The sequence below is a fragment of the Gossypium hirsutum genome, chromosome A08, assembly GCF_007990345.1.
Source record: "Gossypium hirsutum isolate 1008001.06 chromosome A08, Gossypium_hirsutum_v2.1, whole genome shotgun sequence".
Lineage (NCBI taxonomy): Eukaryota > Viridiplantae > Streptophyta > Magnoliopsida > Malvales > Malvaceae > Gossypium > Gossypium hirsutum.
This window is the reverse complement of record NC_053431.1, coordinates 125,617,837-125,630,847: the sequence shown is the minus strand read 5'-3', so window position 1 is coordinate 125,630,847 and position 13,011 is coordinate 125,617,837. Positions and strand designations below refer to the sequence as shown.

General features: G+C 30.2%; 1 protein-coding gene across 1 annotated transcript; it reads left to right on the top strand.

The window, feature by feature from the left end:
* Positions 1–11,290: 11,290 nt before the first annotated feature.
* Positions 11,291–12,526, top strand: LOC107909162 (uncharacterized). The gene has a single exon (XM_016836610.2). It carries the CDS (start codon positions 11,418–11,420, stop codon positions 12,339–12,341), a length of 924 nt encoding a protein of 307 aa, XP_016692099.2. The 5' UTR covers positions 11,291–11,417; the 3' UTR covers positions 12,342–12,526.
* The last annotated feature ends 485 nt before the right edge of the window (positions 12,527–13,011 follow it).

Below are 13,011 nucleotides of genomic sequence, written 5' to 3'. Positions count from 1 at the left end.
CTAAATTACCCCTAATAGGTAAAAAGACCGTAAAGCCCCTGTAGGGTAAAGTGACCGTAATACCCTTGTATGGTAAAATGATGAATACGCCCTTATGTTCCGTATGACTGATGTGCTTAGGATTTACATATATTGATATTGGAATAGTTAAGTTTGAGTGACAGGTGGTGGTTATCGTAAGTGATTGATTATGGAAACGTTTCAACTTCAAACCGTAACAGGTGTGTACTAACCCTCATAATAGCTTAGATTAATATTTGCTGAAAAGCCGAAATGCTAAAATACCGGTATTTCGGGAACTTGTGATTTTGCCTTTGCTTAATGTGCGATAGATACGATCTGATTGGTGGTTGGATTGATGGAACAGGTAAGAGCACAATTTTGTGCACGATGGTAAGTTGGGCATCAATGGGCTAGAATTGGACCCAATGGGCTTTCGGGCCCATTTGGGTAAAATTGATAGAAAATAGAATTTGGAAAAGTTGCATGATAACACGGTTAGTACTATTGTAAAATTTGGATTAAGCAGGCTTAGTGGGCTAAATCGGCATTCGTAGGGCTTATTAGAGGTTTTGGGCCCAAAAGCCCGAGTTTGATAAAGTGGGTTAAAGATCATTGTTTAAACACTCGGAAATATTGATAATTGTTGATGAACATGAAAAACCCTGATATTTGGTAAAATTATGAAATTACCCTTATAGTATGAAAATGATTGTTTTGTCCCTATGTAAAAATGACCATTATACCCCCTAGGGTTTAATTATCAATTTGATACGTGGGATATGATATACATGATTGATATGATATGCACATGATATGTATAAAATGCACATGATATGTATGAAATGCACATGATATGTAGGGGTGAGCAAAATTTGATTCTATTCGAAAAAATTGAAAAAAAATTCGAAATTCGAATTATTCGAATCGAGTTAATCGAATTAATCGAATCAACTCGAATTTTTTTTCGAATTTTGAGTTCGAGTCGAGTTGAATTCTCAAATTCGAATAACTCGAATAATTCGAATAAACTGAATATAAACTATATTTTTTAATTTTTTTAGATTTTAAGCTTTTAGTAATTATAAACCCAAGCCCAAATATTTTATTAATTTATTTTATCCTATTTTTTTCCTACCCCAACCCAAGCCCGTTTGCCCAAAATATTATTTTCCCAAACCCAATTGGCCAATTCCTCCCCCAAATCCAAATCAATTCAAACCTTCCATACCCCAGCTGCAGCCAATTTCAATTTCCAATTATTTTTTTTATTCTCTGATTCTCCCCGCCCCGACTCTGTTTTGTATGAAATGAAACCCTAAAATTAAACTCATCCTTCTTCTTCTTTTAATTCATTCCAACCTTCAAATTAAAATCTTTACTCCAAATCGGGTAAGTCTTTGTCTTTGTTGAACTGTTATGTAATACGCCCATGTATGGGTAATTTAATTTTTATGTTTACTTTGCATGCATGATTTCTTTAGGAATTTTGATGCAATCTTCTTGCTATAGATTTTCATCAAAATGGTGTAAATTGTTGGCATGTATGATAAACTTCTGTAGAAGCATATACTTGCAAAGAAAGACAATTTTTTTTCTTTTTCCATGCCAAGGTTGATTTGGTTCCCCAGAGCTTTTGAGTCAATAAAATGCTTTCAAGCATTGTTTTTCAAACCTAAGGCTTATTTATTACTCAACCTTGATATAAACATGCGCATACATGGACCTGGATAATGAGATAGAAGTGTTGCTGTGATTGAACTGATTTGAGCTTATGTTTAGTTTGCAAGAATTTAGTTTGCTTTCTTGCCTGCAAAAATGCTGTGAGTTTTGTTCATAATGTTTCGTTTTAGGATAAATGGTCATTTTGAGATGTAATATTTGTTTTATAAGGGATGCTGTGTGATGTCTGGTTCCCTTTCACCATGGATTTCAATTTGTATGCCTTTTTCTTTGCAGCAAGTTTTTGAATTTTCCAAGAGTAAAACATAACAAATGGCCTTTCTATTTCCTTTGCTAGATGCACTACACACTCTTTTTTTCTTTTAATTCATTTTCTTTTTATTGCAATAATCTCCCCACAATTTGTATCAACGTCATAAATGTCAAACCTTGATTCTTACATTCAACTACTTTTGTGCAGGAAGAAGTTGATTGCAGATGCAAAGGCCAGTTTTATTCGACAAATACCTGAACCACTAAAGGAAGAACTAATCAAAAGTGGTGAGTTGGAATACCTGAACCACAATTTGTATCAACGTCATAAATGTCAAACCTTGTATTTATTCACTTATTTACTTTAATTTTTTGTTGTATGATCATGTTTAAAAACTTTAAAGAAAATTATTTTTTTGAAAAATTACATAAAAATAAATAACGCTAGTCTTTTTTTTAAAACTTAACTCGAACAAATATATTCGATTCGATTCGAATTCCATCTCACTCGACTCGATTCGAGAAAATTTCAAATAAAGTTAGGATGATAAAATAAGATTCGAAAACTCGATTAACTCGAAAATTTTCGATTCGATTCGATTCGATTCGATCGAATGCTCACCCCTAATGATATGTATGAAATGCACATGATGTATTCATAAATGCATTGAGTTGGGTTTTTATATGGATGGAGGAAGTGCAAAAGGGCTTATGCCCCAGTTTATTGAAAATGGCTTATGCCCCAGTTTACCGAAAAGGGCTTATGCCCCAGTTTATTGAAAAGGGCTTTGCCCCAGTTTACCGAAAAGGGCTTTGCCCCAGTTATTAAAAGAGGCTAGGCCTCCAGATATATGATAAAGCAGCTATGCTGCCAGTGGTGTGTTGGTTGGGTGGGTTGAATCATTCCTCACATGGTGTGTTGGTTGGTACGGGTGGAGAGTAGCAGATGGTGGTCGAGTAGTCTCCCCAAATGGACTTGCATACATTCATTGGTATTTCATATGATATTGAAATGGGCTTGCATACATCCATTGACATTATATGTGATATTGAAATGGGCCTATGGGCCATACTGTTTACAGTAAAGGCTTCGGCCCAGTGAAATGATTTATGAAAAGGCTTCGGCCCAGTGATATGATTTATGAAAAGGCTTCGGCCCAGTAACCGTTAAACGAAAGGCTTCGGCCTAGTATATGTCAATACTAAATAGGGCTTTGGCCCAGATTGTACTGATACTGTGTTTTCACTGTTTGTATGTTATTGGGATTACACACTGAGTTTTCGTAAACTCACCCCGTTTCTAACTGTGCAGGTAATCCCTAAGCTTAGATGGTTTGGAGCTGCGAGGGACTCGGAGATGGCCACACTACTGTTTCTGTTTCTTTCAATTGCAATAAGTAGCCGATTTATTTCTTTATAAGTTTTATCTTATTAATATTATTATTTGGTTTTGGGTTGTAATAAGGCCATTTTAATTATTTTTCTGGGATTATTTTATTTTATACCCTATATTTTACTGATAACAATCCAAAATGGGTTAGACTTAGGCCGCGTTTTCAAAATGATAATTGTTTTTAAAATAACGCAACGATACAATTAATCGATTTATCAAAAATATCTACTTAAATGAATTCTAACTCGTTTTTCTCAAAACCTAACCTCGTACCAGAGTGTGGCAATGGTTGTGGGCATGTCTAGGATTGGATCAATTTGAAGAGCTTGGTACTTAAGCAGCCTTCATGGCTCACCTTTTCTGTTTTTGGATACCTACCTGGTGCGCAGCTTCCATTCACTTGGTTAAGCCTTATCAAACGACGATTTTTTTAAAACACTAAAACAAAGCGTGGATTTTTAACTTCAATGTGGCACGTCAGATTCGGCCATTACGTCTGGGCCGGATTTGGGGTGTTACAAAAACCAGGCACAAGCACCAAACAAGTAGTAAACTCTTTATTTGAAACATTTAAAGCTTTGAAATGTGTGTGAGAGGATATTTGTTGTTCTAAAAGAATATTTCTCATATTAACAACATCACTCATTATAGCATAAAAAAATGTTGGATCATACTTCATAACTTCATTTGTTGGTGGATGATGATGAGTAAGAACTCAACAAATATGAAATGCTAGAGCAATTAGATAAAATTGCATATGATGTTTATTTTTCTTGTTATTTTTATTAGTAATTATATTACCAATTGCTTTCTTGGACTAACATATTATATATGATTTTATTTCAATTTCTTTTACTTGTTTAGATTTTTTTATTGTGTTGAAATTTTTATAATAATTAATATTTTAATATATATATATAAATTATGTAACTGCATAATTATAAATTGTACTACCAAATCAAGGAATTACGATGTAGTTATATTCTGTCAGTTAAAAATGTTTAGAAAATTACAATTCTTTGTCTCTTGTAATTACTACCCTGATAATTACATTTCAATTCAATCACTTTGTGCTATCCAAACATACCTTTGATTTTTAATATTTTTATATAAAAATTTAGATTGACTTGAATTAAATAGTAACAAAAATCAATTTCATTGAATTACTTCTTTTCACTTTTTTAAAAATTTATTTATATATAAATATATATATATCGAGAGGAGGGATCTATTTTATTTTTATACGATTAATATTTTAATAATTCAACCGCCATATTTTACATTCCATCTGTATAAATCATGCATGTAAAACTTTACATAAATTATTTTTTTAATTATTTATTTTATGTAAAAAACTATTAATTTGTTTAATAAATATTAATATACTCTTTTTAATATTGAAATGATAAAGATATCAATTCGGTTCAAAAATTGCATTGATAACAAGTATAATTATATCGATACATTCAGCGATTAGATTGTTAAAAGGTTAATTGTAAAAAAAAATTATGAAAGAATGTAACCCGTAAAAAGGTTTTACACATTTTCATATATTTTGTATAATTAATAATTTAAAGATTTAACTATTGAATTTATCAATATAAAAATCCTAAGTCCTAAAGCCTAATTCATGCATGCAAATATTCAAACCGATCCTATATCTCTACCATATTAATCTAAAAAGGTGTATATATATTAATATTTGTTGAACAGTTAAAAGTCTTTTACATAAAATAAGAAATAAAATTTTTTATTTTATATTAAATTTGACATATATATATGAAATTTAATAATTAAAGTAAAAAAATATACAAAATTAATTTTACTCTGATGGAGATGGAATATTCCACTACTAAAAAAAATATTGCATTCCCTCATTTTCAGCACGCCAAACTTGACATCTACCATTGCCTGCCTATATTAACTTCTTAACAACTTACGCCATTGCTATGCCTAATTTAATAATAATAAAAGAACAGAGGTCAAACGGATGTAATCTTCGAGTAAACAGTTTACTTACTTGTCTTAATTAAATAAATTATTTAATTTTAAATTTATATAAAATATAAAATATGTTGCTTTCATCCGATATGGCTTAGAATTATTCATAATATTCAAATATTTGAATGGGAAGATAAACATATTTTAATACATTCGAACTCATATTCTTTTGTATAAACAACAATATCAATGCCTGACAAAATATGTGATTTTGATATAAAATAAACATTGCAATCACTAATTACTGGCATTAAATTTGGTCTAATATTATAGTCTTTAAAATATGATTATGCTTAATATAATATTTAGCATCTGAATTTTAACAAATTTTTTTCCTAATTTAGTAGTTAATTTTTTTTTGACTAAATTGGTATTTGAATTTGACATTTTTTTTAATTTGTACCTAAATTTTTTAATGGTTCAATTTGATACCTGAACTTAGTACATTTTTTCCTGATTTAGTACCTAAACTTGCTAAATATTATACAAATTACCTCAAAGCACTAACGGTGTTAAAAAATTCGTGTTATGCTAAAAATATCGTCATTGTTAGAGGAAATTCGAGTTAAAAATTTATGCATTAAATTATGCTTAACAATTTGATGTTGAATAAGAAAATAATAGTTTAAAAAACCCCAAAGTAAAAGAAATTCATTAATTTAAATTAATAAATGAAATAAATAAATTAAACTAAAAGTAATAGAACATTTAAAATACAAGAAAGAAATATCATGTCATCTGTCATAAGGCAATCATACATTGATTATTTTTGCTACATCATAAAAAAATAACATTGTTAGTATATTGGAGTAATTTGTACAACGCTTGACAAGTTTAGGTACCAAATTAAACAAAAAAAATTAGGTACCAAATTAGGAAAAGAGTAAAATTCAGGTACGAAATTGGACTAAAAAAAGATTAAGTATCAAATTAAAAAAATTGTTAAGCTCAAGTACCAAATGTTATATTAAGCCATTAACTTGATATATACTAGAGTTCATCACACCTAGAAGTGAATGAAAATATTTTATATTAAAGAAAAGATTTATAAAATTATTTCAATGAGTGATTATTGGTAGTGTGGTACGAGATTTTTATATAAATTTATTGGTATTGTGTTTGATTTTCGAGTATTATTTTTCAATTGTTCTTTTAATAATATATAAAAGTATGAAAATATAAAAATACTCTTATAATAATATTAATTACCTTTTAAATTATGAGTGGTTTAATAATTTTTCTAACCGAATTGGTATTTATTAATTCCTGACATTTAATAAATGGTTTAAATAATTTGAACCCTATGTGATGATTTGATGGTCTAGAGTGTTTTTCGCTCTAGGTGTGGTCTGGGTTCGAATCGCGCTAGTCGCATTTATTAATCAGGCTTTACTCTGTTATTGTAATTAAAAAAAGTTTAAATAATTTGAGTTAAAAAGAGTATAATAATTCTTTTCCAAAATTATTCTCATCAAATGGTTTGTTGAAATTGAATTAATTAATTGTCTAATTAAGTGTTTATAATTGATTCAATTAATTGTTTTCATCTTTTAGTCACATTTGTTCTGCCTTCCCCAATTTTCCTTCCTTGTGTGTTTTGCAAGTTCTAAAGGCTAAGTTAAGCACTACCCACCATTGCCAATTTAGCTTCTCAATTGGAAAGCATTAATGATATCAACCAAAAACTTCAAACTATACTAACTAAAATTACAGCTTCTACCTAATTCTCTTTTGTTAAAATATGCTTAAAGTCCCTCTATTCTTTGTATATTTAGAATTTAGTCCTTCCATTTTTATTGTGATTTGATGTAACGGTAAAACACATTGCACTTTTAAGGAGAAAATGCATATTTGAACATTGGATACAATATTGTTAGGAGATACAACCACAAACTTCAAATATGGGTCGTAAGGCAAGAAAGAGAATTTAAAAATCAAATCTAAATATAGTGTTTGGTGTTCTGATAGTTTCAGAAATAAAAATTTAAAATTAAATTAAATTAAATTTTATTTAATTTATAATTATTTCAATTTTTATGATATAAAGATAAAAATTTCTTTAAAATACTGTAATTTTTTTCAAAAAAATATTATAATTAATTTTTATTTGCTTAGAAAAGTTAAAAGAAGAAGAAGATATTTATGATTTTAAAGAATTTAAAATCGAATCCAACAAAACCCAACTCAACCTTGTTAGTCCCTAGAAATAAGATTGGAGGCCAGGTCAAACCAAATATTATTGGCTTAAATTTAGAAAATATTAAAAAAAACCCTAAAAAATTTATCCATGCAGGGTAGAGTAAATATGAAGCCTACCACTGACCATATATTAAATTTATTTTATTTCGCTTTATTAAATTGTATCTAACCTTGATTTGATTATTATTTTTGAAAGTTTACAAAAATAACATATTATGTGATGGTATAATGATTTGACGATAAAAGGTATTTACCGTTTTAGAAGTAGTTTGGGGTTTGAATCATGTTAGTCGCGTTGGTAGTTTGAATTTTTCTTATTATTGAAATTTACCAAAAGAAATTTACATAAATAAATATAGTGTGATGGTTAGTATAATTATAATACAATTATAAGTACAATATTATTACAAAGATCGAAATAATTAAAATAAAATCTACCCATTGAATTAAATTTAGACAAGATTAAAAAAACTATAGTTATTAATTAAATTATTCAGTCCAAGATAAAAAAATAATTTTAATCTAATTTTTAAATATATATATTTAAATTAATTTTATCTTTAAGTTTTATTTAAATAAGACGAAAACGAATTATAATTTTTTATCTAAATTTTAAAAAAAATATATATTTAAATTAAATTTATCTTTTATTTAATTCGTTTAAGACTTTAACGTTCTATTTTTTATCTTGATTTTAAAAAGGTTTAATTACGAAATTTGCTATCACATTACACTATTTTTTTTACTTAGGTATTTTTGGTGGAAAATGGTACCTAAATTATCAAGATCGCCTCATTTTATTCAAAACCATACAATGTCTAATAGAAATATGTCGCGTATTATGTTTTGAATGTAAATTGAGATAAAATTAATAGTTTAAGTATCACTTTTGATAAATAAATAAATAAAAACTTTAAGTATCTAGCTAAGAAAAATAATATAGTTTTAGGGTTAATTTTATATGACATGATGTCAAATTTAGCTTTTAACATTTACATTTTTTTGTCAATTTGGTTATTACTCTTTTTTTAGCTAAATTTGATCATCAACTATTTAAAAAGAGTCAAATTGGATCATCAACTTTAAAAAAAAAGTTGAATTATTGTTTTTTAATAGAAATTTGACTAAAATGTTAAATTTTTAAACATGACAGTCTGCATGGCAATACACCTATACTCCGACCATTTTATTTTTTGAAATTTTAAAAGTTTTTTATATTTTTAAATTATAATTGACCTGACATATAAAATGTTGGGATCAACCTGACTAAGCAACAAGTAAAAAAAAATAACGGAATAAATTGAGAAATTGAACATACAAATTTAATGTGAAAAACCCCTCCAAAAAGGATTAAAACCACGGGGAAAGATAATCTTACTATAACGGCAAAAGAACGAAGAGTACAAAAGATGGAGAACCCTTAAAACATAAACACAAAATTCTCTAAATGTGTTATGAGTTCTAATCTCTTATGAGTGTATTTTCTAGGTTATAAAAGAGCCTATTTATAGGCTAAATTCATAGGTCAAATAATAATAAAATAATCTAGACTAATCAGAGTTTGATTGAAACAAATAAACAGATTTTAACTGAAAGTTTATTTCTCAAATTTGACTGAAATAAGAGTCATACTCAATAAATCTCCACTTTGACTCATATTTTCACAATGCCATCTTTGCCAAAGCCCGCCACAGGTCTATCTTAAACTATGTAAGGAATTAATTGAGTAGAATCTGTGCTTAGAAACTGGAAGACTTCTAACCTTTGACTTATACTCTACCAAATTAAAACTAACCCGAGTCTAATTTTCACGAACATAATGCCCTAACTTTTCTAAACTTGTATCCAAAGAGAACCTCTCTTCAACGAAACGATCATACCTTTTTCCCTCACATGACCAAGTTGCCTCCGCTCTAAATGAATTGACTTTGACTCCGTAACGGACAAAAAGACTTCGATTTCACTAGTCATTGTAGAACCGCCCAGAATGTAAAGACTGACAGTTCTTTTACCTTTAAACAAAATGAAAGCTCCACGAGATACTTTAATGTCTCTCGACTCGATATTGATTATGCATCCTTTCAAGTCTAAAATACTCAACGAGATGAGATTCTTTCGTAAATCAGGCACATACCTTACATCTGAGAGTGTCCTAATCGTCCCATCCTGTATCCTAATTTTAACAGTACCACTACCAATTTCCTTACTAGATGAATCGTTTCCCATGCACACAACTCCACCTTCAACCGAACTGTACGTGGAGAACCATTCTCTATTGGGACACTGTATGTAGAGAATCTAGGATCCACTCAGACGTAAGCTTGGAGTTATCGCTCATTGACACTAATAAAAAATCATCACTGCTTTCATCAGCCAAATTAGCACCAACTACATCTTCCTTGTTACTCTTAGCAGCTCTTTTATTTTGTAGTTTATAACAATCTGCTTTGACGTGACCTAACTTTTTTACAATAGCGACACATTTTATCTCGTTTCTTTGATGCTACCAAAACGGAAGCTTACTTATCTGTCTTGCTATCCAAACCAAACTCATTGTCGAGTTTGTCTCTACTCAACAAAGGACCTTTCACATCTTCGAACGAGAGTGTGTCTCTACCATAAATCAGGGTCTCCTTGAAAGACTTGTATAAATGGGGTAAAGAGCACAATAATAGCATAACTTGATCTTCATCATCAATATGAACCTCAACGTTCTTTAAATCATTTAAAAGAGTAATGAATTGACTGATGTGATATTTAAAAAGCTAACATTCGTTCATGCGAAACGTAAATAGACATTGTTTCAACACTAAACAGTTAGCCAGAGACATAGTCGCATAAAGAGTTTCTAACATTTTCCATAAGGCGGATGAGGTTTTCTCCATCAATACCTCATGCAATACCATATTCACGAGGCAGAACAGGATTGCACACAAGGCCTTTTCATAAAGTTTTTCCCATTCTGTTTGATATAGATTCTCAAGCTTTTTCCTAATAACAACCTTTTTCAAGCCAATTTGAGCTAGAATTGCCATCATCCGAACTTGCCACAGATTAAAATTTGTCTCACCATCAAACTTCTCAATTTCAAATCTTGCTGTTACTATCTCTGAACGGGCTGATCTATAAAAATTGAACTAGCTCTGGTACCACTTGTTGGGATCGACACGATTACGCAACAAGTAAAAAAATAACCGAATAAGTTGAGAAATTGAACACACAAATTTAACATGGAAAAATCCCTCCAAAGAGGATAAAAGCCATGGGCAAAGATAATTTTACTATAATAGCAAAAGAACGATGAGTACAAAAGATGGAGATAAAAACTTTACCCCGAAAACTCGAAAAACAAAGAACCCTCAAAACGTAAATACAAAATTCTCTAAATGTGTTATAAATTTTAATCTCTAATAGGTGTATTTTCTAAGGTTGTAAAAGAGCCTATTTATAGGTTAAATTTATAGGTCAAATAATAATAAAATAATCTAGACTAACCAGAGTTTGATTGAAACAAAAATAAAGTTTAATTAAAAGATTATTTTCTCAAATTTGACTGAAATAGGAGTATAAAAAAATAATATATTGTCACTTGTTAAAATAAAGCGATTTGAATTTTTTTAAAAGGTTAATTATCAAATTTAACTAAAAAAATAATAAGAGTCAAATAAAAAATATAAACATTGAGGACTAAATTTGAGATTATCCCATTTTATATTTAAGCCCATATAAGATATCTGATAAATATTATAAATAAATTGCAGCTTTATCATATCTCCCAAACCCTAAAAATACCAAGTCAAACCAAATCCAAAACAAACCCCCATTTCTCTAATGTAAAAAAGATATCCTTCCTTCCTTCCTTTATTTATTCTTCTTCTTCTTCTTCCCAATGGCTTCTGCTTGTGTTAACAACCTCACCGTCGTCTCAACGGAGACCAATTTGCATCCCACGCCACCTTACTCTCCCTACGTTTCGTCGCCGGAGATTCAAGACACGGCTGCAGGTGGTGATTTTGAGTTCAGACTCGAAGAAGATCCCGTCACTATGCTACCAGCTGATGAACTTTTCTCAGACGGTAAGCTCGTACCTTTACATTTCTCAGCTCCCAAACACCCTCCTCCGGCCAATGTTTCCTCCCTTGAAACACCCAAATCTCGCCGTCGAACGGAACCGGAAGTTTCCGGCAAAGCTTCTAAAGGTTCAAGCAAGTGGAGAGAAATTCTGGGTCTTAGAAAATCAACCCAACAAGACAACACTAATCAAAACCCCAAATCTCTTAAACAATTCCTTAAAAAATCATCTTCATCAACAGCCGAGTCATCACTGAGTCTACCATTGTTGAAGGACAACTCGGATAATCACGACTCAGTCCCAAGACTATCCCTGTCTTCTTCATCTTCCACCCATGAAGATCTCCCAAGGTTATCACTTGATTCTGATAACAACAACAAACCAAGTTTCAGTCCTAACCCTTTTGCTCCTTCTAGAATAAGAATGGTTAAACCCAAACCAAACTCTGGGTCCGACACCATCAACAACAACCAAACACCAGTTGTTACCTCCGCCGGCGGGAACAGAACCAGTAACAGTCCGAGAATGAACTCATCTGGGAAAATCATGTTTCAAAGCTTAGAAAGGAGTTCAAGTAGTCCAAGTAGCTTTAATGGTGGTCGTCCAAAGCTTAAACAAAGAGGGATTGAAAGATCATATTCAGCTAACGTTAGGGTGAGTCCAGTTCTGAATGTTTTTGGGTTCTTTTCATCTTCTTCACCACAAAAGAACACAAATGGTGGAAGAAACAAAACTAAATGACTGGTCTGGTAATAATAACTTAAAGCTTTTTCCCTCTAAGCATTAATTAATGGCAGTAGTAAGTAACCTTTTTAACATTTTCATGTGAAAAATTTGTAGAATTTTAGATGTATATATGCATTTTTTTTTAATGTTTATGATTGTTTTTTTTAATGAATCTGATATGGGATCTCTCTGGTTTTTTACTGTTTCTTTTTTTTGACAAACTGTTGATGAGTTTGAGGGTTGAATGGATCTTTGTGGGTTTGTGGTACACGCGCGGAAAATGCGCGTTTGATCAGGATTTTTCGGTCTTTGACCAGATTCATTTTGAGCTTATCTAATCTGTCTCTTTCAATGAACTAACTTTTATTTAATACTTACTGTAGCAATAGATTCAAATGCGTAATAATTTTTGGGTAAATTGCACTCAAGTCACTGAAGTATTTCAAAGTTTCTATTCGGGTTAACTATGTTTTTCTTTTGAAATCTACTTGGTGAATAGTGAGAGTAATCGATTTATTTGGTAGAATTTTTTCCGAATAGACTTTTAACATTACAAAATTGATCCAACTGATTTTAGTTGAGAAAATCGATTAAATTAAATTGACTTTGATTCAGTTAGTTTACCGATCTTGAGTTATTGGGTTGAGTTTAAGGTTATTGTATTGATTTGATATGATTATATATT